This window comes from Gopherus flavomarginatus, chromosome 2 (genome assembly GCF_025201925.1).
Source record: "Gopherus flavomarginatus isolate rGopFla2 chromosome 2, rGopFla2.mat.asm, whole genome shotgun sequence".
Taxonomy (NCBI): domain Eukaryota; kingdom Metazoa; phylum Chordata; order Testudines; family Testudinidae; genus Gopherus; species Gopherus flavomarginatus.
Genome location: NC_066618.1, coordinates 86,539,504 through 86,566,446, shown reverse-complemented (window position 1 = coordinate 86,566,446; position 26,943 = coordinate 86,539,504). Strand labels below are relative to the sequence as shown.

At 43.4% G+C, this 26,943-nt stretch overlaps 1 protein-coding gene across 3 annotated transcripts in view; it reads left to right on the top strand.

Moving 5' to 3' along the window:
• Window positions 1-26,943, top strand: part of GLB1 (galactosidase beta 1) — an 82,600-nt gene that overhangs the window by 21,383 nt on the left and 34,274 nt on the right. For 2 of the 3 annotated variants that reach the window (XM_050937994.1, XM_050937996.1), the window contains exons 2-10: window positions 724-893; window positions 6,053-6,203; window positions 6,905-6,965; window positions 11,749-11,843; window positions 19,782-19,962; window positions 21,029-21,087; window positions 21,814-21,935; window positions 22,039-22,079; window positions 22,689-22,801. In XM_050937994.1, coding sequence (XP_050793951.1) covers window positions 724-893; window positions 6,053-6,203; window positions 6,905-6,965; window positions 11,749-11,843; window positions 19,782-19,962; window positions 21,029-21,087; window positions 21,814-21,935; window positions 22,039-22,079; window positions 22,689-22,801 — 993 coding nt within the window. The remainder of the gene's footprint in view (window positions 1-723; window positions 894-6,052; window positions 6,204-6,904; window positions 6,966-11,748; window positions 11,844-19,781; window positions 19,963-21,028; window positions 21,088-21,813; window positions 21,936-22,038; window positions 22,080-22,688; window positions 22,802-26,943) is intronic. The other variant, XM_050937995.1, reaches the window with a different exon arrangement.

Below are 26,943 nucleotides of genomic sequence, written 5' to 3'. Positions count from 1 at the left end.
TCTCACTGTCCTGTACCTTGTGCAGTCCAGTAGACGTGTGCAAAGTGATGCTACCAGCGCAGAGTGATGATGCTTTACAGCTGCTTGATGCAGACGAAAGACTATCCAAGGTGAAAGGCAGTGGAGAACCAAACCACTTCCATGCAGCATTAAATATTGCCATCACTGCTTGGCCTACATTTCTGCTGTGGTTCCTTTGATCTTGCTTAGCTCAGCTCATTTGGCATGTGCTGGAAGCAGCTCTTGGGAGCTTCATATTAAAATTCTGCTGCCAACTGGAAGAGAGGAGTGGGAGGGTTTATCAGCCTCTGAAGCAGTCCCTTGAAATAGTACTTGACTTATCACTGAAAGGTCTTAAAATCATGTCCCACCGAAGAGCAACATCTTGCCTTTTTGGAGTGGATCAAATTGCACCAAATGAGGCAAGCAGTCCAAAAATGCCCCCCAAAAATGTAGACCCAGGATTGCCCATTCATCATCTCTGCAGCACATGCGCCCCAACAGGCGGGGCCTACTAGGTGAAGGTGGATTTATTTTTTTTTTAGCAAGGGTGGGGTGGACGGGACCTTGCATTGTCAATATAATATCACTGCAGGTCGTGCTTCAGAACATCCCAGTGACCTAGTGTACTGAAGAGTTCAATAAGCAGGATGTGTTAACAGAAACCTGTTGTCCTTTTCATGGAGGTTGAAGTTCATGCCTGGTAATCTTCTTGATACACAGACTGCATCCCAGAGGAGTTTTGGGATCAATTATGACAAGGACTACTTCCTCAAGGATGGGAAACCGTTCCGCTACATCTCGGGCAGCATTCATTACTCCCGTGTGCCCCGGTACTATTGGAAAGACCGTCTGTTGAAGATGAAGATGGCGGGGCTTGATGCTATTCAAACGTAAGTAACTGTTGACTTTTGGGAGCAGTCTTAGACCAGAACAACAAGGGAGAGGTAGGCAAGCTAAGTGTATAAGGCAACCTCTTCTAGATTATAGCTGACAACACCCTAGAGAATCCAGGAGTGCTGCAAATATATAGCTGAGCTGACAAATGCTTCACTTCAAACTGAAACAAATTATCTAATGCTCTACTTGCTACGCCTAATCTTCTAATCTACAAAGCTTTTTATGATTTGGATCCTGTATATTAAAGTGCTTCTCTCCTTGTATTACAACTTGGCAGTTGAGATAAATTATGACACACTAGCGGACAGCTCACGGATGTGTTCAGGAGCAGGCATGGTTTGCTCAGTGGGGAGTGCCTGCATGTTTGGAACTTAGCCCCTCCCTTCTGAGTCCGATAGTTTGTTGCCGCCATACAGCTTGTCCATTTTCTAAGGAGCCCTGTGAGGGAGATGGATGAGTGAGTGTGTGTGAGTGGATGAGAAAAGAGGGGATTTGTTTGATGGTTCCAGACTGTCTCCTTGGGGGTTGAGTCCATCCTTATTTGGTGAGTTACAAAAACATGCTTGTACTTCTAGAGCTGTTGGACTGCTGCTCTTTTATTAATCTAAGCCAGTAGCCAATGACTCTGGTCATACAAAAAAAGAGGGATTAGTAGAGTATTTGCTGGGTGGCTCCTGGAGATGTTGCTTCAAGGTGTACGAATAGTTACTTTTAAATTTGGTTATAAATTGCAATAACAATAATCCCAAATTGTTAAATGAATCTACACGGTGTCAACAGTTGGTCGGATTGCTCTTCTTTTCCTCTGTTTCCGAACCTTGACTACTAACCTAGGTGTAGTAATATGCTCTGCCTCTATGGCTCATGATCTCGAGTTTCTTATGTTCCCCTCTGATTCTCTCTCACTTTTCTGCTCTGTTTCTTTCCTTTAATCCTTTTTGTTCCTTTCCTGCTATTTCAAATGATTTCTCTTTCCTGTTCCTTTGAGATCCTTTATCTTCTCTCTATTATTCTGTACAATAGGTCATTGGTTTTTCTGATGGACCTTCCTTTGTGTGATGGACTGGCAGATGAGTGGCTCCTTCATGCCTCTCCTCATGCTGTGTCTTGGCATAATTACTGCATTTTTATCCTGCTATTTTCTCTTTCTCCACTGTTCTTTTTCTCTACTCATCTTTTTAAAATTTCTCTGCATGTTGTTTTTTTTCACTGCTTTCTTATTTTGTGGCTCCCATCCCTCTCTTTTCCCTCCCTTTGCAAAAGGCTACACAGGATGCTTGGAGTGCTAGTGTCCATTGGTGGCTCTAAGGCTATGTCCAGACTACCCGCCGTATCGGCGGGTTAAAATCGATTGCTCGGGGATTGATATATCGCTTCTAATCTAGACGCGATATATCGATCCCCGAGCGCGCTTATATCGATTCCGGAACTCCATCAATCCCAACGGAGTTCCAGAATCGACACGGAGAGCCGCGAACATCGATCCCGCGCGATGTGGACGGGTGAGTAATCCGATCTTAGATATTCGACTTCAGCTACGTTATTCACGTAGCTGAAGTTGCGTATCTAAGATCGATTTCCCCCCCGTAGTGTGGACCAGCCCTAAGAGGCATGCTCTTGCAAAGAAAGGGAAGTAGGGCTGCAGAGGTATTCCTTGAGTATGTAGCAGTTGCTATTAGTTCAGGGATGACTGATAGGTACCACCTTAAAGTACTTCTCTTACCTGTACTTCAGGAGCACATTTACAGTGGGATGTGGGGTCATGCATAGGTGCTGACTTTTGTTTTTTGCCAGTGGGTGCTCCTTTCTGCTCACTCCTCTCCCCTCCCCCGTGCAAGCAGGTGAAGAGGCCAGGCAGGGGCGGCGCCTTGGTGCGGAGCAGGGGCGGGGCCTTGGAGGGAAGAGGCCGAGCAGAAAAAGGTTGGCAGGGCCATAGTCCGGGCACTGCAGCCCACAAAATATTAATCCAGCTCTGCAGGTGTTGAGCATCCCCTATTTTTTTCCAGTGGGTGCTTGAGCCCTGAAGCACTCATGGAGTCGATGTGTAAGGGGTCACATAATTTTCTTCACTACCGTTACTGTTCTTTTCCATATGCTTTCCTTGGACTAGCCTCAGGTGGGTGGGGCTGCTGGCTTTCAGGTTGGAGGATGTCTGCGGTGAATCCCAGGAACTCTATTGCTGCCGTGTGTGTGTGTGTGTGTGTGTTTGTGTGTGTGTTTATAGATAAAATCAATCAGAAACTTTGCAGGTAGCCAGGCAAGCAGATTTTGATTAATGGGACTTAGTGGTAACTTTTCACACTGCCAAAGAAAACTTGGATGTGGCTTGTGTGGGTTTTTAGTTAATGGGAGGGTGGGGAGGAAGATTGAGTGGATTTCTTTTTTTCTCCATTAATAAAACTTGACTAAGATGCGTAAACTTCAAACGGATTATACAAACTGTCCCCCTGTGAAAATTAGTGCTTAGTTCTAGTTTTACCATTAAGTAAGTACTTTACTGATTTAGTTAACAATATAGACTATGGAGAATTATTTTTATGGAAGCTCAAATTCTGAGGGAAGTAGCTGTGTCTCAAGGAACTCCTTGCACACCCAGCAGAGCTTCCATGTTTCATGAGATGAATGGCTGTAGCCTGACTCTTGGAACTTCAGTATTTCATGGAGATTGCAATTGCAATTTGACATTGATCCCATACATTACAATGGGTGCTAGATATGCTTGTTTTATCTTTAGGCAGGGGGACTTAGCTGGTCCTACTTACAGAACAACTCCTAATGTAGTTCACCAGGGAAGAAGGCACTGGATCCTTGTGCTGCGTGGTTCCTGATGAATCCCTTTCAGTGAAAGTCAAGCAGACCTTCCCTTCCTCTCATTCCTTTCTGCCTCCCTTCAGAAATGGCCAGCCAGTTCTTGCTCTCCATCCTGACCGTGACTATGTAGGTTAGCTGGCTGCTGTCTGAGGCTCTCAGAGAAGAGAGAGGGTTTAGTAGGCCACTAGTGTGCCTCCAACCTGTAAACATTAACAACAGGACATAAGAGAGCACCTGGTTCTGCAGGTAGATTGGTCCTGTAGTTAACGGTTTCAATCTCCATGATAAAACTTCAGAAATGCTTCCAAAATAACTGATTAAAGTTGGATGCTATAATCCTGGTGATATTTCAAAATGTGAAGGGGTGGAATGGTGGATAGAGTTGAAGTATAGATTAGTAACACCATAGTCAAAGGTTTAAAAAGGTGCAGCTTAATTGGTATTAACTTAAACTTTCTATTTCAGACTCTGTAGTGTGATCACTGGTGCGCCACAGAGAGCTGCCTAGCCGCATGTGCCCATTGTCGTCCTTTACAGTTGTATTCACAGACAGCTAAAAATAAATACTTTCCTGACATTGCCTTTCTGGATAAACTGTTGGTGTAGTTGTCAAAGGGTTGTTAGATGATCATGAATTGGAGAGAAGATAGCATGTGTATTCATGCATTGGAGAAATATTGGTACATAAGACAATCTCTCTTACAGTGTTGTTTGCACTATAAAAAACAGTTTGAAAATCCGTGGCTGAGACTACAGGTGGTTTTTCGGAAGATGCAGTTAAATAACTAACCACTAGATGGAGCCAGATATTTACAACACAGGATAAATTAGTAGCAAAAAGGCTTCTTTGAAGAACCAAGGGATACTCTTGGCTGCTCTGAATTTATATGAAGGATGTTTGAACATCATAGTCTGTTTGTTTGTTTTTAATTTTGTTAACTGGTGGCAGATACAGTCATACCTTTTGGAAACTCATTCTCCAAGAAACAGCTGCGTCTAGGTGCTTGAATTTTCAGTACTCCTTCTTCTTTTTTTTTTAAATATAGATATTCTTAAAATAAAATAATTCCAAGAGTTTTGTAAAAACCTTGTATCCTTTTAAGGGCTTTAATGTTGCTCTGTTGGTTTTTAAAGTGATTCCCCCATTATGAAGGCAACAGGAAGAGAGAACACAGAACAGATATTATGTGGCCGGTTCAGCAACCTGGGATGTGCTGCTGTTCTCCACTTCATAAAGAATATAGCCTAAGCAACGGCAAAGTGTTTTAATGTAGAAAGCAAAAGAACCCTTTTCAGCAGTAGTAGTGATCTAGTAAACGATGAAAAAAACACTGATTCATCACGATAGTGATGGTGGTATATGTGTTCTTTCAGTGGCTTTAACTTGTGGGACGATGAATGTGTTTTAAAAGTAAGGGTGTAGATTTTTATTTATTTATTTTAATTGTCAGCTTTAATGATCCTGTCTTTAATGGAAGCAGTCAGCTTGTCCCTCATTAGCCTTTCAAATCCAGGCAAGAAAACAAAACTGACATTCAACATGCTTCCATTCATATTCAAATCCTTGGCTATAGAAGAGCCAAGTAATAAGGATATTGGAAACTTTATAGATAAGTTGAGAAGGCAATTAAAATTACTTTGCAGAGCTAAAAGGATGCATCTTGGCTGCACAGAAAATTGAGCAGATTCCTCCCTTGTGTTACAAATCTGAGAAGTTCTGATATTTTGTAAGTAGTACATAACTTTTAAATACATACTTTTATGTAATCCACACATGTACTGGTTCTTGTTTTTCCTCTATCGACAAAAGATATTACTGGCACTGCATTGTTCTCTTGGCATTCTTTTACAAAACATAAAAATTCTTTTAACATTAAAAAAAAAAAACCAAAAACCTAAAAGTGCTGTGTGAGAGGCTTTCTGCTTGACTACCCACCACTTCTGTTTCGCAATGACTTTTCAGAGTTTTAAAGCTAGATGAGGATGCACAATGAATTATTTTTGCTTTTAATATGTTTTATGACATTAATGCTGTTAGAAAGGAAGAGTATGTGCAAAAAATACTGACTACATGAAAAAATACAGACATCTGTTTCCCTTCTAAGTTCCTGATCATCCCTGGTGCTAACCTTAGCACCTTCAGCTTCTAGAATTGCCTTACAGGAGCTGGGTCCTAGATTCATTCTTGTATTTCATTAGTCTGGAAGTAAATACATCTTTACAGAATTGTGAAGTTGAGGTGCAAATAGTTTGTTTCCTTGGCATTAGATTACGTCATTATTTGGTGTTCCTTTTTCATTCTAGTCTAAGTCACTTCTTATGGATGGTGTTTTCTTCACAGGTACGTGCCATGGAACTATCATGAATTCAAACCAGGAGTATATAACTTCTCTGGCGACAGAGATATAGAATATTTCCTGCAGCTAGCTAATGAGATTGGCTTGTTGGTGATACTAAGAGCTGGACCTTATATCTGTGCAGAATGGGACATGGTAAATTTGTATTTAAACTTCCTAATTTCTAGGCAGAATTAACATCTGATCTCTGTCTAATATGTGTTCTTCCTTTTTGGGGGGGAGGGGGAAGAGGATGCGAGGGATTCCCTACCACTGAACATATGGCTCAATGCAGAATTCTTCATCTAGAATACTAAAAGTTGTGGGTTCAGGTTCTGCTTACGTGACTTCCTATAGCCTCAAGCGCATTGGTCCTTAAATCGTGATCATTTTTTAATATGACCTTGGGTACTATAGGTCTAGGGCAGTGGTCCCCAACATTTCTCGTCTGGTGGCGGACAAGCATCTGCCGAAATGCCGCCGACAAGTGGCAGCGTCAATAGGTGTCACCTCTAAAATGCTGCCGGCATTTCAGTGGATGTTTGTCCACTGGCCAGTACGCGGGTGCACTTAGACGCCCTGGCAGGCGCCATGGTGCCTACAGGCACCGCATTGGGGACCCCTGGTCTAGGGTGACCAGATGTCCCAATTTTTTAGGGACAGTCCTGATTTTTGGGTCTCTTTCTTACCCCTCACCCCTGTCCTGATTGTTCACACTCGCTGTCTGGTCACCCTATGTAGGTCCCCAATGACTAGTACTTACTTGGTAATATCTATATAGTTATGGGATAGCTAGTTAAACTTATCCTTGTTCTTCCTGCAAATGGTCATTGAAATGGTTTCCTTTCCCTTCACAGGGGGGTCTTCCAGCATGGTTATTAGAGAAAGAATCGATTGTTCTCCGATCTTCTGATTTAGGTAAGGAGCTCAAAAAGATTTATAAAAATGTTTCAATGGCAAGCAGACTTGGTGGCCAAACTCTAGGGTCAGGCAGTATTTTCAGATATGGTATTGTGTTACTGTTTCTAGTAAAAAAAGAACAGGAGTACTTGTGGCACCTTAGAGACTAACACATTTATTTGAACATACGCTTTCGTCACTTCTTCGGAATGTTCCATTCCATGCATCCAAAGAAGTGGGCTGTAGCTCAAATAAATTTGTTAGTCTCTACGGTGCCACAAGTACTCCTGTTCTTTTTGCGGGTACAGACTAACACAGCTGCTACTCTGAAACCTGTTTCTGCTAAAAGTTTGGGAATAACAAATGTGAATGCTCTTTGAATAAGGTTTTCATACTCGCTGAATACTTCTGCACTGTGCATAAATGTATGGAAAGAATAAGGTAGTAAGAGGGAGGAAAACAGCAAGACTACTTGTGTAAGGATTTGCAGGGCTGGGCCCTTAAATTGTAAAGGATAATGTTCTTGAAGGTAACTGGATATTTTTCTGTTTTGTGGGGACATTACCACCTGTTTTTAGACTGGCTTCAGAGTAGCAGCCGTGTTAGTCTGTATCCTTAAAAAGAACAGGAGTATTTGTGGCACCTTAGAGACTAACAAATTTATTTGACCATAAGCTTTCGTGGGCTTCAGCCCACTTCATCGGGTGTATGTAGTGGAAAATACAGTAGGAAGATATATATATAGTGGAAAATACAGTAGGAAGATATATATATATAGATATATATATATATATACACACACACACACACACACACACACACACACACAGAGAACATGAAACAATGGGTGTTACCATACACACACTAACGAGTGTGGTCAGTTAAGGTGAGCTATTATCAGCAAGAGAGAAAAAGAACTTCAGTGAGAGACTGCTGAATTGGGATTAATTTGCAAACTGGACACCATCAAACTAGGCTTGAATAAAGGCTAGGAGTAGATGGGCCACTGCACAAAGTAAAACTATTTCCCCATGCTTATTCTCCCCACCCCCCCATACACAGTTCCTTACATCTCCTTGTTAATTGCTGGAAATGTGCCATTTTTATTACCACTACAAACAGTTCTTTTTCTTTCTTGCTGATAATAGTTCACTTTAACTGATCACTCTCCTTATAGTGTGTATGGTAACACCCATTGTTTCATGTTCTCTGTGTATATATATCTCTTCCTACTGTATTTTCCACTGCATGCATCCAATGAAGTGGGCTGTGTAGAACTGATAAATGAAATTGTTTTTAATTGTTCACTTTATTTATGTAACTTCATAAGTAAAGTTTTATGAATGAAACAACATTCATTCATAAAACAAGTGACCCCAATAACTGGCTAATTGACAATAAAAATGCTTGTTAAGAGCCATAGCTGTTCAGTCAGCTGCCTTTGTAAGTTTCACTGTCAGTCCAATTCCTGCTTAAATCACTGAGACTTGCACTTTTTCAGTATTGTAACTTCTGTTCACCATTTATTACACTTGCCTACATCGTAACTTCTGTTTACTGTTTGCCATCCACTATACTTGTCTATGTTGTAAATTCTGTTCACTGTTTGCCATATTGTAATTCAAACCCCATTTTCAAACACTCACTCCATTTTGTAAAAGCTTCCTCCAATCTTCATTTTCGCAAATCCTGCTATACTCTTATTAGTTTAGTTTAGATTGTGATTTATGGATGATGGAATCAACCTCCAGCCCCAGCCTGTCCTGATGAAATAGAGACGAGCCCTAACAATGGGTATGTCTACACTACAGGATTATTCCGATTTTACATAAACCGGTTTTGTAAAACAGATTGTATAAAGTCGAGTGCACATGGCCACACTACATTAATTCGGCTGTGTGCATCCATGTACCGAGACTAGCGTTGATTTCTGGAGCGTTGCACTGTGGGTAGCTATCGCATAGCTATCCCATAGTTCCCGCAGTCTCCTCCGCCCATTGGAATTCTGGGTTGAGATCCCAATGCATGATGATGGAAAAACAGTGTCGCAGGTGATTCTGGGTAAATGTCACTCATTCCTTCCTCCGTGAAAGCAATGGCAGACAATCATTTCACGCCCTTTTTCCCTGGATTGCCCTGGCAGACGCCAGAGCATGGCAACCATGGAGCCCGTTTTGCCTTTGTCACTGTCACCATATGTGTACTGGATGCTGCCGACAGAGGCGGTACTGCAGCGCTACACAGCAGCATTCATTTGCCTTTGCAAGATAGCAGAGACGGTTATCAGTTGTTCTGTACCGTCTGCCATGCCACTGTAAATTGGCGATGAGATGACGGTTATCAGTCGTTCTGTACTGTCTGCTGCTGTCATGGGTGCCCTTGGCTGAGGTCGGCCGGGGGCACAAAGACAAAAATGGGAATGACCCCCCAGGTCATTCCCTCCTTTATGGTTTATCTAAAAATAGAATCAGTCCTGCCTAGAATATGAGGCAAGTGTGCTAGAGAACCAGTGTACCAGAGAGCACAGCCGCTCCCTGTCAGAACCCGCAGAAATGATGAGCTGCATGCCATTCTAGGGGGTGCCCCTGCAACAACCCCAATCGTTGCTTCCCTGCTCCCCCAACCCTCCTGGGCTACCGTTGCAGTGTCCCCCCCATTTGTGTGATGAAGTAATAAAGAATGCAGGAATAAGAAACGCTGACTTGTTAGTGAGATAAAATGAGGGGAAGGCAGTCTCCAGCTGCTATGATAGTCCAGGCAGGACATTAAACGGTGGGGGGGAGAGGAGCCCAGCATCCCGCTGCTGTGATAGTCCAGGCAGTACAGAATCTTTTCTTTAGACATGAAAGGAGGGGGCTGATGGAGCTCAGCCCCCAGTTGCTATGATGAAGACGGTTACCAGCCCATCTGTACCATCTACTGGGAATGACCAGGAGTCATTCCTATTTTACCCAGGCGCCCCTGGCCGACCTCACCTGAGGCCAGCCAGGAGCACTCACGGGCTGATGATGACGATGGATAGCAGTCATATTGTACCGTCTGCCACTGAGGAGGGGAGGGGAGAGGGTGCTACTGTTCATTGCCGCAGCACCGTGTCTACCAGCAGCATGCAGTAGACATAGGGTGACATATAAAAAAGTCAAGAAACGATTTTTTTCCCTTTTCTTTCACGGGGAGGGCAGGGGAGGTAAATTGATGAGCTATATCCTGAACCACACCAGACGATGTGTTTGACCCTCCAGGCATTTGGAGCTCAGCCAAAAATGCAAATGCTTTTCGGAGACTGCGGGGACTGTGGGATAGCTGGAGTTCTCAGTCCCCCCTCCCTTCTTCCATGAGCGTCCATTTGATTCTTTGGCTTTCCGTTACACTTGTCACGCAGCACTATGCTGAGTCCCTACTGTGGCCTCTGTCTGGAGATTTTTTCAAATGCTTTTGGCATTTCGTATTCTGGAATGGAGCTCTGATAGAACAGATTTGCCTCCCCATACAGCGATCAGATCCAGTATCTCCCGTACGGTCCATGCTGGAGCTCTGTTTGGATTTGGGACTGCATCATCACCCGTGCTGATCAGAGCTCCACGCTGGGGCAAACAGGAAATAAAATTCAAATGTTCGCGGGGCTTTTCCTGTCCACCTGACCAGCGCATCCGAGTTCGGATTGCTGTCCAGAGCGGTCACAATGGTGCACTGTGGGATATCACCCGGAGGCCAATACCATCGATTTGCGGCCACACTAAACCTAATCCGATATGGTAATACCGATTTCAGCGCTACTCCTCTCTTCAGGGAGGAGTACAGAAACCGGTTTAAAAAGCCCTTTATATTGATATAAAGGGCCTCGTGTGGACGGGTGTAGCATTAAATCGGTTTAACACTGCTAAAATTGGTATAAACGCGTAGTGTAGACCAGGCCAAAGTAAGAAGAGTCCACCCTAAAAAGAAAAGGTACAATAGAAGGAAGATCAAAGCCAGGTCCGAGGCTGAAAGTCACGCCTGCAATTGACGGGTAATCAATCACCAAACCCAGAGGCAGCGTGACACAGCAAGACCTATAGACTCTGGATTCAAACTAAAGCCTACAAAAAGGATAGGTGAAATGGAAGACTTTGGAGGGTAACATTCTGCTGCCAGGGCACCGGTATATGCCCAACAGAGACCCAGCTCGACCTTGTGCCTCGCTTTCCTGGCCAGTTAGCAGCCACAAGCTACAAACCCAAGCTGCAAAATCAAGCCACTAACTCAAGCTATGTTCAGGACTGGTAACTATGCAGCAGCTGCAGAACATCTGATGAGTGTGTGTGTGTGTGTGTGTGTGTGTGTGTGTGTGTGTGTGCGTATATAGGTATTAGGTATAATGTGTGTGTATAAGGATTAAAATATTAGTTATTGGTCATAAATCAAATTGTTGTTATAATAAATGTGGCATCTTTGTCTTGCCCCCTGAAAAGATCCTGTGTAGTTTTGTCTGTGTAACAGCTGTAGCCCACAAAAACTTGTACTCAAAAAAATTTGTTAGTCTCTAAGGTGCCACAAGTACTCCTGTTGTTTTTAGACTGTACTATATTGGAATGATTCGGGTGTGGTCCTTGAAGCCACTTGACTTCTGTAGGTACTGAGAGGCTGAAGTTATGAGCAAGTACAGAATGTTCTCAGTTTATTATTTGTTGCTCTTGTTCATGTTGTGCATACCCTTTGTATTTAGGGTATTGGTTACAAAAAATATCCCATTTGTAGTTTGTTTTTGTTTTAAAGTAGATAAACTCTGGTCTGCCCACAACTTTCTCTTTGTATATTCCAGATTACTTGTCAGCTGTAGAAAGGTGGATGGGTGTCTTGTTACCCAAAATGAAGCCTTATCTCTATCAGAATGGAGGGCCAGTTATTATGGTGCAGGTAATCCATTTAAAAAATCAAATGGGAACACTAACTATGTGAATGCAAAAGGCCTTTTGGTCCCCATTATTAACAGTGCTTCCACAGCTATGTTTCCAGTAATGTACATGGGTGCTCTTTAAAATTTTAAATAATATTTGCTCTCCATGATAACTGAGATTAAAATTAGCTTAAACTGTATCGCAAACAAAAGGGTCTGGTGTCTGATAATATTTTAGTGTGTTACCCTTGCATCTCCAGCATTTTAACAAGTGAAGCTTTGAGTGTCGGCTTTTAGTCCTTAGTGTAGATGTCTCTTTACCACGTGGAAAGAGACTGTGCGTGAGGATGTGATGAGCATGGCCACTCACTCACCCAAGTGATGTATTACTAGCCACCGTGCTAGCCTATATTGTTGATGCATAGCTCATGTTAAATAGCTCAGCTGAAGCCAGAACTTCCTGAGACTCAGGGACTCTTGAATCAAACTTATTTCTTAACATCTCTTCTGCTTTTCCCTCTGCTTGCTCCCCTTTTCCATATTACATACAGAATCACCTGCAGGGCTTCACTGCAACTCCCCACCAAAAATATGAAATGCCGGCTCTGTTGAAGTCAATGGGAGTTTGCCGTTCATGTCTATGGAACCAAGATTTCACCCCAGGTCTTTTCCCCCTGAGGCCTGTTGGCGATTTTCGTGATAAATCTTCTGTGCACTTGCAATCCCTTTATCTTAAGTCACTTTACAAAGCTGCGTTAGTAGTAGTATCACCATTCCACAGTTTGGGTAGATGAGGCCCAGAGAGTGAGTCGCAGAGTACCAGTAGAACCCAAATCTCCCAGCTTTTTGATCAGTCCACTGTTGATGGGTTTGTTGGTTTGTTTGTTTGTTTCTCCCCATCTTGTGGTATCTACAACTTTGCTAAGTGGCTTCACAGAGAGGACTAAACCACAGCTGGCCTTCCCTTCCCTCTTCCTTTGCCTCCTGCCACTCTCCCATCACTTATTCCCTTGCTTTCTCCCATCCCTCCCTGCATGACTTTGACATAGTTTGCAAGAACTGGCAGTCGCTGTTTAGAACAGGAGTCAGGAGTAGAGCAAGTCTGCCTTAGAGTGCTCTGGTAAAGCTGTGTGGGGAGACACGCATAGGATAATCCCCCACAATGCTGGGCTCTAAACAGTGCCATCTGTTTCAGTAGCCCAAGCACCACAAGTTACTCACAAAAAGAGGCTGAAAGCTACGCCATGACACAGCTCAGTGCTTTTTATCGCCATTAAATGGAACATTCTCTTTACTTAGCTTGATAAAGCTCTAGAGCAGCAGTTCTCAACCCAGGGGCTGCATGACACCCAATTAGCATGCAGCTGCGGCCCTGTGCTACAGTTTGTAGGATCCAGGCTCCCGGATACCTTGCTGCGGGCTCCTGGCTGCCCTGCCACGCAGCAGGCTCCAAGGTCCCAGCGGGTTTTGGGGTCCCAGGGGGTCTGGGGACTGGGGTTTGGGCAGCTCGCTGCCTCACGGTGGGGTTTGGGGTCCAGGCAGCCGGCTGCTTCCCAGCTCCACACGGTGGGGGTCAGGGTCCCCGCGCAAAAGATCAGGGTCCCTGCCCCATGCCAGCTCTCCACTCCTAGCCCCACTCTGTGGACAGGGCTGGCTTTAGGCTGATTCGCCTGATTCTTGGGAATCGGGCCCCGCGCTTTAGGTGCCTTTTAAATTTTTTTACTTACCCTGGCTGTGGTCTGCTCCGGGGTCTTCCATGGCCCCGCTCCCCTGACCAAAGCGCCGACGGGAGCGTGGCTGCCCCACAGCCCCGCTCTCTCAGCTGGAGCTCTGACCAGAGCACCGCAAGCCCCGCGGCCCCGCTCTCCTGGCTGGAGCTCTGGCCGGAGCGTGACAAGCCCCGTGGCCCCGCTATCCTGGCTGGAGCTCTGGCCAGAGCACGACAAGCCCCGCGGCCCCGCTCTCCTGGCTGGAGCTCTGGCCGGAGTGCGACAAGCCCCGCGGCCCCGCTCTTCTGGCTGGAGCTGTGGCTGGAGCGCCGCAAGCCCCGTGCCCCCGGCTGGAGTTCCGGGCCCTTTAAATAGCCCCCAGAGCCCTGGGATAGTGGGGGGCTTGGGGGCTTTTTAAAGGGCCAGGGCTCCAGCTGCCTCTGCTGCACCCCCTGCCCACAGCCAGCCCCTACCAAACCCCCTGCCCTGTCTCCAGCCAACCGCTGCCACACACCCCTGCCCGCACCAGCCCTGCACTGCCCGCCCTGCCCTGTCTGCAGCCAACCCCTGCTGCACCTCCCTGCCTGAAGCCAGCCAGTCCCATACTCCTGTCTCCAGCCCTGCCAACCCCTGCTGCACCCCCTTGTGGCCCTGCCTGAAGCCAGCCCGCCCCACACTCCCCTGTGTCCAGCCAGCCCTGCACCCCTTGCCTGCCTGCAGCCAGACCCTACCTCCAGTCAGCCCCTCCCCTGCCTCGAACCAGCCCCATGTCCACTGCTGCCCTGCAGTTTCTAGGCTAGTAACCTGCACACCTGCTTCAATGAGGGGGGCAGGAAGCAGCGGGAACCCACACATGTGCACGCCCCCAGGGAGTGGCGGGGATTCACACATGTGAAACAGCAGTCATTAATAAGCAATCAACAGCATATATGATGCAATGTACATAATATACAATTTTATTATTTATATAGTTATGGAAAGTAAATAATACATGGAAGAAATGGAAGGCTTTTTTTTACACTTTTTCTTTTTAAGTCATCCCTGCCAGGGCCCCGCCGAAAGTGTTCGAATTGGGCCCCACACTTCCTAAAGCCGGCCCTGTCTGTGGAGGGGTTTTTGGGTGGAAGGCACTGGGTATAGGGGTTTGTTTGTGTGTGTGTGTGGGTGTTAGGTGGGGGCACTGTGGTTCTCAACCTGCTGCCCAACTGACGCTTTGTGGGCCACTTCTGCGGCCCACAATGATAAATAGGTTGAGAACCACTGCTCTTGAGTATCTAGCCTGACCAGACCTACTGTAGCCAGGAATGAAAGAAGGATAAAATACCTTAAATATTTGGCCCTGGTGCTTCCACTGGTTATTACACTGAACAAATTAAGCATTATGGTTCAGATTTTGAAAGAAGGTTTCAAAGATGCACTTTCAGGATGGATTGACTTAAATCAGTGATTTAAAGCATGATTTAATTCACCCAGTGGAAAACTTTGATTTAAATCATCCATTTTAAACAATTTTTCAATTTCTACTTCAAAGTTATTTTCTAAAGAAAGGTGCATTTTTATTGGTTGATATAACATTAAAACATGTTGATTTACAACTAAATAGAGCCTTTACACTAGATTTGGTCCATCTTTTTGTGGGTACACTATAACTCTATCTGTTTGTAGCTATGTAGCTTAACATTTTCAAATTCTTATTAACTACATTTTTAGTATGTTAGAAAATAGTGAATGATTAAGTTTTTGCTCATAATTTGTGTTAAGCTGCATTAGGTTGGTAACTGGAATTTAATTAAACACACAAAACAGCATATAAAGTTTATTTTTATTAACCAAAACAACTTTAAGTGATTTGGATATATAAACTTCGCTTTTCAGAACAGGTTTCACATTTACAACTAAATTATAATTCGTTTACCCCTTCACATATTTTGTATTATATTCAGACTTAATTTTAAACAGGTTTATTTTTAAAAAGAAAAACTGTTTATAATTTAAATAATAAAAAAAACCCTGGTTTAAATACCAAAAAATTCAATTTTTTTAAATCCTTAGTTTTTATTTACCCTGCTCACTTTTATGTCTGCCGTTAGTCATGTGTGCATATGATAGGACTCAGCTACAAAACAAGTAGTTAAGAAAGTATGTCCTGTGTCTTGTTGATTTCCTTTGTCAGACTGGGAGGACAGTGCTTACCCATTTTTTGAAAGTACTTTGATATTGCTAGATGGATGTTAGGATAAAAGTACAATGTTGCTGTTAACTGCGGTTGGAGTTTCATGGATAGAACAATTTAATTGGATCTCAATATTAAATCTCTTCAGTATTATGAACTGCTTTATTTTCATAACCACATTAGCACTTTATGAATTATACTTTTGTTGTTAAAGAAAGCTTTTGCAACTTACTATATATTTACATTTTAAGAAACTGGCTGAGATAATTTGCAAGAGCCCCAAACTTACTATCAATTACTACACTTAGGGGATATAGAGTCAAAACGAAGACAAATCATCTGCTAAAGGCAAAAGTTAGCAGTTTTAACCACGTATCCACATACTGGACTCTGAAATAGCTTGAGAAAGTCTATAGATAGCTAGTCAAAAACCACTCCAGTTCTTTGATGCTGGTGGCTATACCAAGGCCTATGAATAAATGAATCAGTAGTGAGGGAAACATATTACCATCTGAAAGCTTTTCAGGGATCTATGAGAAATGAGTTCCTCAGCTCAGTCAGGTCCCTAGTAGTGTCTTCATCACAAATGGCATCGTTGCTCAGTCCCCGTACCAGTTCATGCCTTTGCCTTTCGAGAACTTATTACCCTCCTGACGTCAGATGGACTCTCCAGAACATAGCTGAGGCCAATGGATGGCTTAACATGGGGAAGCTTGCACTGCAATTGATAGACTTGCTCTTTTTAATAAGAGAGCCTGCAGTGTCAGCTGGCCCCTTGAAGAATGGCAGAAATCAACTGAAGCGTCAGCCCTAGGTGAAGAAAATGAAGTGGAGGCAGACATGGAAGGTGAGAACGATCAAGCAGAAGTGCTTACAGAGCTGCTTTTATGTGATTAACAATCAGAACAACGTGCCCTACCTGAATTGCCTCCTGCCGTCCTTTTGGGGTTGAAATTTCACAGTCTTGGCCAGAGGGTTATTTTCCTAATTATTATTTTTTTTTCTGTTCAGACTTTGGTAATTGATTCCGGTAAGCCCAAGAGACACCTTTTCTCTTCTACATTTAGACACAGTGCAGCCTTGACTATGGCTGAGGGCCTTAGCCTTCACTGCAGTACAAACAATAATTCTAATCAGTGATGAGCTGCCAAAATATTAACAACCGGTTCCCTCTTCCTCATCCCTTGAGGGGGTCGTGCCCCCCCGCCCCCGGGACTCCTGCCCCATCCAACCTCCCATGTTCCTTGACACCCCACCCCCAGGATCCCTGCCCCATCCACCCCCCTTCCCTGTCCCCTAACTGCCCCTTGCCGCCCCATCCAACCCCTCCTCTTATTCCTGATGGCCCCCCGGGATCCCTGCCCCATCCAACCACCCCTTCTCTCTGTCCCAACTGCCCCTGGAACCCCTGCCCCTGACTGCCTCCCACCGCCCCATCCAACCCCTGGTCCTTCCTGACTGCCCCCCCAGGACCCTTGCCCCCATTCCATTCCCCTGTTCCCTGCCCTCTGACCGCCCCAAGTCCCGACCCTAATCCGGCTGCTTTTAATCCTTTTTCCACCAGCGTGGGGCAGATGCCGCATCACACAGGCAAAATGTGTAATAAAACAGACACTCTTCAAGTTACTTTATGTGCGGTGTATGTGTATTCAGTAAAACATTTTGGGCCAAATTGTCCTCTGTGCAGTAATAATTGGAAATTCAGAAGTTTCCTTTGAGGCATTTCCATGACATTGTTCCCTTGGCTTAGGGGCAGGACAAGGGGTTACCTCCCTGTGGATCTAGCTGAGGAACCTATTTGTAAAAAGTTATACAGCTGCCAAAATCCTTGTGAAGTGCAGTCCCTAGCCATCCACATGGAAATTCTGGCCTCCTTGCACTGGCTCCAGAACTCCTCTAGAGCTCTGTTGTTGTGCACCGCATCTTAAACTAAACAGGACTCTGGATCCACGAACGACTCCAAATTGTGAGTGTATAGAACATCATTTATAATCCACTCCATCATGTCATCAGTTGTGTGGGCAATTTTAAAGTGACAGTACTGGGCAAATTGCCAAAACCCAAGATGTTTAGAAACAGTCTCAGGCCCAAGATGTTCCTCTTTCCCCAGTTTGGTTTACAGTTGCAGCAGATGCATTGCCATGGCAATGCCCCCAATATTTCCTTATCTTTCTCATTATAAAGTTATTTTTCACAAACAACTCTTGACTGCTTAAATCCTCACATTCTTGCTTCGGTTGTCAACATGCAACTCACGTCAAGCACGCTTCATCCACAGTAGGCCTATAGCATATTACACGGATATGTCCATAGAAACAACTCTTTATAACAGTTTGAGTTGAATTTTTGTTACCAAATGTAAAAAACACTTGGTAACAAAAATTCAACTCAAACTGTTATAAAGAGTTGTTTTTATTAAAAAAAAAAAATAAAAGGGAGACAAAAATACTGAGTTAGACTAAGCGAAAAGGTCTAATAATACCACCCAAGAATTGTGTTAATATCATGATTGGTAAACAAGAGGCAAATGGAACCAGGAATGAATTAACTAAAACTGGTATGTTGGAAATTAGGCCTAATTGGTGAACAAAATAGCGAGGGAATGGGTTACTCCACCCTTTATTCCCTTTTAGAGTACTTAAAAAGAGACTTTGGGGAGGCTCGAAGATGGGTTGACTGAAAGGAACAAGCTTTGTTATCCTGACTGCCAACCCCACCATCTCCAGGGACCCTGGAATGTGCCATGACTCTGTTAGACTTTCACCATCCTGATTCTGAGAGAGGTCCTGACCAGTCCGGGCCAGAGAGAGGGACCCAGATGACACCACCACCTCTGGCTAAATCCCTAACGCTACCTGGCATATGGAACTTTGGTTTCTGCTGTCACTGCGCTCTATGTGTCCTTTTCCTTCCCCAACTTATTTCTTCTTTTCCCTCTCTCTCTTACTTTGCCTTCTGTTTAGTAAGAGTTTGGCTTAGCCAAACAAGATAGCATCTTTTGCAACAGTGCTCTGAGCCTGTCCCCAGTAAGGCAACCAAAAGCAATGCCTTAAACAACCCACTGCTGCTACAAGTTTTCCAGGTCTTGGAGTGACTGTGTGCTGGGCCTGTGTTTCTCCAGCAGTGAAGTTGCAAGTGAAAATCAGCACCAGAGACAGAAGTTGCATTTTCTGTCTTTACCGTTCCTTTCACTCCCATTTTGCATGCGTGCCTTGTTTTGTCTTTATGTAAACAGGACCAGACTTCAGCAACAGCAGCAATAACAACAGCTCCAGTTCATCTCAACAAGCTTCTCTTTTCCTCAAAAAGAATACCATCTAAAAAGTGGCAAACGGGTTTTTTCCCCTATAAAAGCTCTCGACAGGGAATAAGGGATATTGTAAAGTATTAAGTAAGGCTTTAATTTGGGCATTTCAAATGCTGTTACTGTTTTTCCTTTTCAGTATCTTTAATAAAAGGTTTAAAGATTTTTAATACTGGTGCATTTGCTACAGGACTAAGCAGGCCGAGATCCCTTTATTTGAACCCCCGAACCACATTTAACTGGCTAGTGTTGTGCAGTGACAAGATCGTGTTAACTTCTTTGACTCTGTAGGCCCATTTATTCCATTGAAGTTAACACATCTCCTGCCATCCCCATGTTAGCAGAGCTACAATAGAGCTTTGTCGGTTGTACTTGGGGCACGCCGTTTACGAGTGAGACAGTGCTTAGGCTAACGTTGTTTAAGCCAGCATTAACTACGGCAGGGCATTCTTGTGGAATTGGGAGGTTGATGCTTTGGGATACAACGCCTCTCCAGATAGCTGTGGAGCTCTCCTGCAAGACAGGTTTCTGGGAGGTGAGAAGAATGATGCTGCTGGTGTGGCATCTCCCCTCATACCATGCATCTTCTCTGGAGTTTCTGTTGGGCTTTCATTGTCTCTCTGCAAGGAGGAGGCAATCCAGATTAGGCTTTCATGGTGTCGCATTGAGTGGCTTTTCCATTTTCAATATGAAAAGTCTTCTCCCCGTAAAGGGTGCAGGTCTAGTTATCAAATGTCCACTTTGCTGCTAATCTATTATTTTTGTTGCATAGGTTGAAAATGAATATGGAAGCTACTTTGCCTGTGATTACGATTACCTTCGTTACCTTCAGAAGCTCTTCCATCACCATCTTGGAGATGAGGTAGTACTGTTTACAACAGATGGGGCAAGCAAACATTACTTGAGATGTGGAGCTCTGCAGGGTCTTTATGCAACGGTGGACTTTGCACCAGGTTAGTAGCAGCTGTTCGTAGCAAGATAACTAAGCCAATGTTTGTTCGCTTGTAGCAAAGTTGATGGTCTCTTTGACTCCTGGGTTTAAGTGGTGGTCTATATATTGCCATTTGATATATACTTAAACATATAGAGAGAGCCAGTTGGTGTGATTCACTAGGGAGTCACCTCTGGGGCCAGTCTGGTCTCTTTACAGTGCAAATCTACTGAAAAAATATAGCAATGGTCAGCAGTTTTTCCAAGGGCTCTTAGTCCAGCCCAAATTCCAGCTCCATCAGATTATCACCTTGCATTCCTCTGAAGAAAATCTAGTGCTGCAGAACATAGTTAAAATGGGACATATTACCCCAATCTGTGGTACTGTAAGCACGCAGAATTAAGTGAGTGTTTTGCTTGTGAAAAGTGCCCAGTTCGAACAGGAGACTTTGTCCTCACTAGAAACTGCACAGCCTTGGCAATATGGGAGATTTTCTGGGCTTCAGTCCAATGTGAATGTAGTTCAATTTCCAAGTGCCTTCAACCTGGGACCTCGCTTGTGAATTGTCCTTTGTGGTAAGGTATGTTTGTAGTCTCAGTCCATTTATTAATGGAAAAAAATCCACATCTCTCACACCTCCTATTTCCTGGAGGTAATCTGTCAAATAGTATTGACTTTCAGTTATTCTTGGCTTTCAGACCAGTGACTTAGAGATGAAACTCCAAATCTGATTTGCCAATTCCCTGACTTTTACACTTCCCACGAATAAATCTACTTTAAATTAAGGCCTACATTTTCAAAAATAACTAATGATTTTTGGGTGCCTTAGTTCTTGGTGTTCAGCTTGAGGCTTCTGAAAGGGACATGGTTTTCAGAAAGCACTGAGCACTCAGATAACTAGGCCCATTTCTGGTGCCTCAAGTTGGGCACCTGAAATCGCTAGCCTCTTCTGAAAATTTAGGCCCAGATGTCCACCTCGGTGGTTGTTGATGCAGGGGAGAGAGGTACAGCATCCCAGTTACTGCTCCTGAAGGCAAAGGACTGAAATAGCATGGATATTGCCGCTCAGTTTTGTTTTTTATTTGCAGGTGGTAATGTCACAGCAGCATTTTTAACTCAAAGAGGCAGTGAACCTAGAGGCCCCTTGGTACGTTTTGTTTTTTTTTTTTTTAAATTTCCATATATTCTTAATGTTATGATAGTAATGAAAACTGAGGGGTCGACAGTAGCAGTGCTTGTTGTTTGTGCTCCTTGGGGTGCCTGGGTCCATGGGACATTGGAACTCTTGTTTCATGGTGAGGCAGAGGTTGGGGACAGTTTCTCTGTACATGTCTGTGCCATGCTGCTGTGCTGTGATCCATCCCTGACTGCTGTTCTGTGGAGTATTTTTTGGTCTCAGAAGATCCCAATTTGTCTTGATTTTTCCCAGCCTAGGAAAGTAAGTACAAAGCAGTAGAGATGCTTAGATGAGTGAGTCAAGTGTGTGTGAGAGCGGAAGTTAGAGGCAGAATTAATAGAGCAGGTTAAAAAACTGCATCCTGTTTTTAACTAGCATAGATTTTTACACAAGTTAATGGGATGTGAGCTGATTAGGAGCCATTTTGATGCCTTAGCCACTCTGAGAGAAGAATTCAATCCTAACTAAAGGGTTACCTCATCTCCTGTGGCTTTTAACATATTTCACCGTATTTACAGTCATTATTTGAATATGATTCAAATGCACTTAGCTGCTTTTTTTTTTTTATTGCTAGTGACATCAATTGAACTTAAAATAACTTAACCTCCAATTCTGATATTGTTTCCTTAATATTCCCCCTTCTCCCCCCCACTTTTCCTGTTCTCTCCCCAACTCTCCACATTTCACCCCGGGCAGGTAAACTCTGAATTCTACACTGGCTGGCTGGATCACTGGGGTCACCCTCATTCCGTTGTGCCAACAAATACAATAGCTAAAACTCTTGATGAAATCCTGGCACGTGGTGCTAACGTTAACATGTAAGTGCTTGTTCAAGAGAGGATTTGTTTTTAATGAAAAGTGAGAGTGAGGTGGCAGTCAGCAAAGCCTGGTTTGAGTGGCTTTATTTGTTTTTCTTTTTAGGTACATGTTTATAGGTGGAACCAATTTTGCCTATTGGAATGGTAAGGAACAATTTGAAAAAAGTAGCTTGGTTTCCAATTGCAGGTGAGGTCTACACCTTTCGTTTACAGTATATTACAAAGTACACACACGCTAAACCTTCAACCTCTAGGTCCCCCATGTCCTAAATCAATTCTATATTCATTTTCTTAAGACACACAAGTAAGTATTTTAAATGCCAGTGGGGAAGAAGGATTAGGTGTCCAGGAGCCCTTGAATTAAAAAGTGCCAGAGCATATCACCTTCTATATTTCAGGTGCAGGAGCGATACTTCAGCAGCACTACACCTCTGCTAATCACCATTATCGAAAGCCCTCATTCAGGAACACACTTAAGCATATGCATAAATCCATTCCAGTTCAGGGCGTTCCTTAAGCATGTGCTTAACTCCAACAGACTTCAGTGAAATGTAAGCAGGTGCTTAAGTTCTGTCCTGAATAGGGATGGTTTCCTGAAGGGAACCCAGGCTGAATCCCTAGACTTAGAGATCTTGCTATGAACAAAGAAATTTGTGGGCGGAAAGAAACAAGTCTAAAAAACTATCCCATTGGGGAGGGAACTGGAGAAGCTCCATCAATTGTTTTTAATTGATTAATTTCTAATTTTCACAGGGGCAAACATGCCATATGCATCACAGCCTACTAGTTACGACTACGACGCTCCACTGAGTGAAGCAGGGGACCTCACTGACAAATATTTTGCTCTGAGAGAAGTCATTGGTAGGGTGAGTGTTTATAAAAGACACAGCTTTTAGAATGTTTCTTTAAAACCTCACTGGCTTGTTGTGTGAGCTTTCTTGGTTTTGCATGGGTGTGGGCAGGGCCGCCGAGAGGGCGGGGCAAGTGGGGCAATTTGCCATGGGCCCCGCAGGGGCTCCCATGAGAATATACTATTCTATAATATTGCAACTTTTTTTTATGGAGGGGCCCCCCCAAATTGCTTTGCCCCGGGCCCCCTGAATCCTCTGGGTGGCCCTGGGTGTGGGTTGCCTCCTGATTTATTACTAGGTTTGGAAGGTTTAGGTTTTTTATCAGTAAATGTCGATTTCACTGAGCACATGCAAACCAATGAAAAAAGATAAGAACAGAAATGTACAGATATGCAAAGTTAGAAAAGTGCTGCTTGAGGGCTTATTTAGACTTTGATTTAAGGATGTTTACTTTGCATATTTTGACAGATGATGTTGACAATCTGTGATTTAGAGGTTATAAAGCTTTAACTTTTTTAATCTAAATCTCTGCTGTCCTTAGTTATTGTCTGGCTCCTCCATAATTCCCCCAACTGTGAAAAATTTAAATAGATAAAAATAGGGGGAAATGCTTAAAAATAAACGTGGATGTTATCTGTCAAAATTATAAAAAAAATTCTGCCAACTTATTTATTATCCACTTCAGGTGTTGAAATACACTGCTGCTTTTTGCTGCTATTGAATTCTTTGATTGTTGTGTAAAAAATCACCCAAAGTCTGCTTCCAAACTTTGTTGTGAACTCTAGTGTTTGGGGTCTCTAAGAGTGGGAAAGCTTACGCCGATGAACAGATTTTCCCTTCATAACTTTTACAAACAAGAGATGGGCTGAGCTGTGGAATTTGAATCTGGGTTTTGAACACCCCAAAATTCAAGACTGTTCAATCCAAGTAGTTGCTTTGGGCCCCTCTCTGTGTTTAAGCACAAGTCGCGTTGGGTTTATTTTTGTCTCCATTGAAAGGCTACTGGGGAACAGTCTCATAACCTTCTGTATTTTTCCCAAGCTTAACCTTCCAAGTCTCATTACTTTTTGATAGCTTTATATTGCCTCTCTTAGAGTACAGGTTAGTATAGAGTCCTCACATCTTTGTGTGGCTTCCCTTGCCAATGAATGTTACAAAAAAAGTGCTGCTCTTGAGTTCCTTAATTAAAGTGTGTGCCTATCTGAAATGTGATCTTTAGTGTTTGCATGCATGTGAACCAAGGGAGATATGACTTCGTGCAGAGAGCTGGTTTTGATAGGATCTGAAGTGGTGGCATAAGCATTGTCAATTTTGGTAGGCCAGACTGGTGTACACAACTTTTACGCTGTGGTTTGTTTAGCTTTTACCCTGCATGCCCATAGTATCTAAACAAAATCTTCCTGTCTGTGCTGTGGGTTCTAAACCAATAATAATCTATCTGCTCAATCACATTTTGAGGTAAAGTTACATTTAAAAAGAGAGTCGTCCTGTAATGAATATCTGCTTTCAAAATGATAGATTTGTTTTAAGCATAACACACAGTGAGCCCCTATAGGCTTTTTGGGGGGCACGGAGGGAGGGTGGAGAGATGTGTGGGGGTATTATCTGTTTTCCTGTCCTAACAGGCCTCTTTCAGTTGCTTAACACTTTCTGCTTTTGGACTTAAACGATCTATGTCTGGTTTCTTCTCTAGTGTGAAAATTGTTTGGAGTGGATTTTATGAAAGCTTGAGCGAACTGGTTGAGCCATTTTCAAGTACAAAGAGCGAGGAAGAAGTGGAGTTATGTCATAATCTAGAGATATAAATTATTCTTTCTTTTAACAGCTCTACCAGTGAAGTGGTTGGAACTTGGCGGGGAGATATGTCAGATGTAGGGAGTGCTTTGTCATGGTCCAGTGGACAAGCTCCTTCAGTTTGGCTTTTAAAAACATGCTACTTGTTCTGTCTGTCTCCTGGCTTTTCTGCCCCTGATTCCTTTGGTCTGTTCTAGTGCTTCTTTGCTACCACCGCTGGCCATATCTACACTACGATGGCTATAGTGGCATAGCTCATAGACTTTAAGGTCAAAAGGGACCATTATGATCATCTAGTCTGACCTTCTGCACAACACAGGCTACAGAATCTCACCCACCCACTCCTGTATCAAACCTGTGTCTGAGTCACTGAAGTCCATTCATTAGCCTTTCCATTAACACACAAGAAAAAACAAGCAAACAGACAAAACGGAGCTTTTCTAGTAATAGATACCAAAAGGAAGGGCTAAGCGGGACCTGCTGCTGTCTGGAGCATCCCAAAATCCTCTACAGGATTGCTGTACAGCAGAATTTTATAAGATTTATAAGAAGCACATGGGATCTTTTTCATGGGAAAAGGCAATATACCACACTTTTTGAAGATATACCAATTAGCATATGCATTTTCTCTCTCTCGCTCTCTCACACCCACACCCACACACACCACTGTCCCGCCAGTCCAGGTTATAGTTACCAGTCCAGATCAATGTAGTGCCCAGAAAGGTTGATCACAGGTAGGTGGGATCTGGGTTCTGTTGGTCCTGACATGATACTCCAGAGAAGTCTTGGCAGGATGAACCCAAAGTTTCATAGCAAGGCATCCTGTTTATATAGTGATTTTTCTTCATTGGGACCAGTGAGTTTTGCACCATCATGCTGTAATCAGTTGTTGTTTGACAAGTGCTTGTTTTCATAAATTGTTGTTTTCATCCTTTGTCTTGTTCTTTCATCAGGTTTCTCAGGGAGTTACCCCATACTAGTTTTGATTACAGTTATTTTGTCCCCATTGATAGGTGCCTTTCTCATCTTTAGAGTCGTCAATCTGCCCTCCTCTGACATTTCAGTAGGGATTTGTTGCAGCCTCCTGGTGCCCTTGTACCTGTCTTCGGTTCCTCCCTAGAACATTTGGTCTGGTGATGACCTTCACGCTTATCTTTTAACATACACATTCCTCCTTCACACACAAAACGGACCTGATTTACTCAGAACATTTGAACAGGAACATCAAATTGCAATGCAAGAGTAAAACAACCATTGCATTCTTTCACTTAGTTTAAAATGCTAAACCTTCAACTAAGTGGTGACCCTAAAAGGTCTGTCACTGCCTTGAAATCAGCACAGCCACAGATTCTTTCTGATGCATTCTACCAATGGCCCATTGACTATTCCTTTCTGCTTTCAGAAAGGGTGGCTGGTAGGATGTGGCCAAATCATACACCAGTACATTTAATACATGTTATGTTATGTTATTATTCTTTATCCTGCAGTCTAAATTATACAAAATACAAACATAAAATCTTACTACTACATAACCACATAGTGTAGCTGCAGACTGCGTGGATGGAAGGGGTTTTTCCATAGGTGTAGGAGTTCTGTCTCCTCGAGTACCAGTAGCATTTTTTTGTCAATCTAGGTGTGTCAGGGTTCCCTCCCCACTCTGAACTCTGGGGTACAGATGTGGGGACCCGCATGGTAGACCCCCTAAGCTTATATTCCATCATCTTAGGTTAAAACTTCCCCAAGGCACAAATTCCTTTCCTTGTCCTTGGAGGGTGTTGCTGCCACCACCAAGTGATTTAAACAAACATTCACGGAGGGGCCACTTGGAGCCCTATCTCCCCCAAAATATCTCCCCATACCCCTTCACTCCCTTTCCTGTCAAGGCTTGAGAATAATATACCAACTGAGAGGTTAACAAAGTGAGCACAGACCAAATCGCAGTTTTTTAGGACACTGAAAATCAATCAGGTTCTTCAAAGAAGAATTTTATTAAAAAAGTAAAAGAATCACACCTGCAAAATCAAGATGGAAGATAACTTTACAGGGTAAATGAAAAGATTTAAAACACAGAGGTTTCCTCTCTAGGCTCAACTTCAAAGTAACAAAAACAGGAATAAACCTCCCTCTTAGGATAAGGAAAATTCACAAACTAAAACAAAAGGTAATCTAACATATTTCCTTGCCATTACTTACAATTTCTGTAATTTTTAGATGTATCGGTTCAGAATCTTTTTAGGAGCTAGGTTACCTGCTTGGTCTCTTTCTTTGTCCAGAGAGGGAACCAACAAAGAGAGCACAAACAAAACCTCCCGCCCCCTCCCCTCCTCAGATTTGAACGCATCTTCTTTCCCCATTGATCCTTC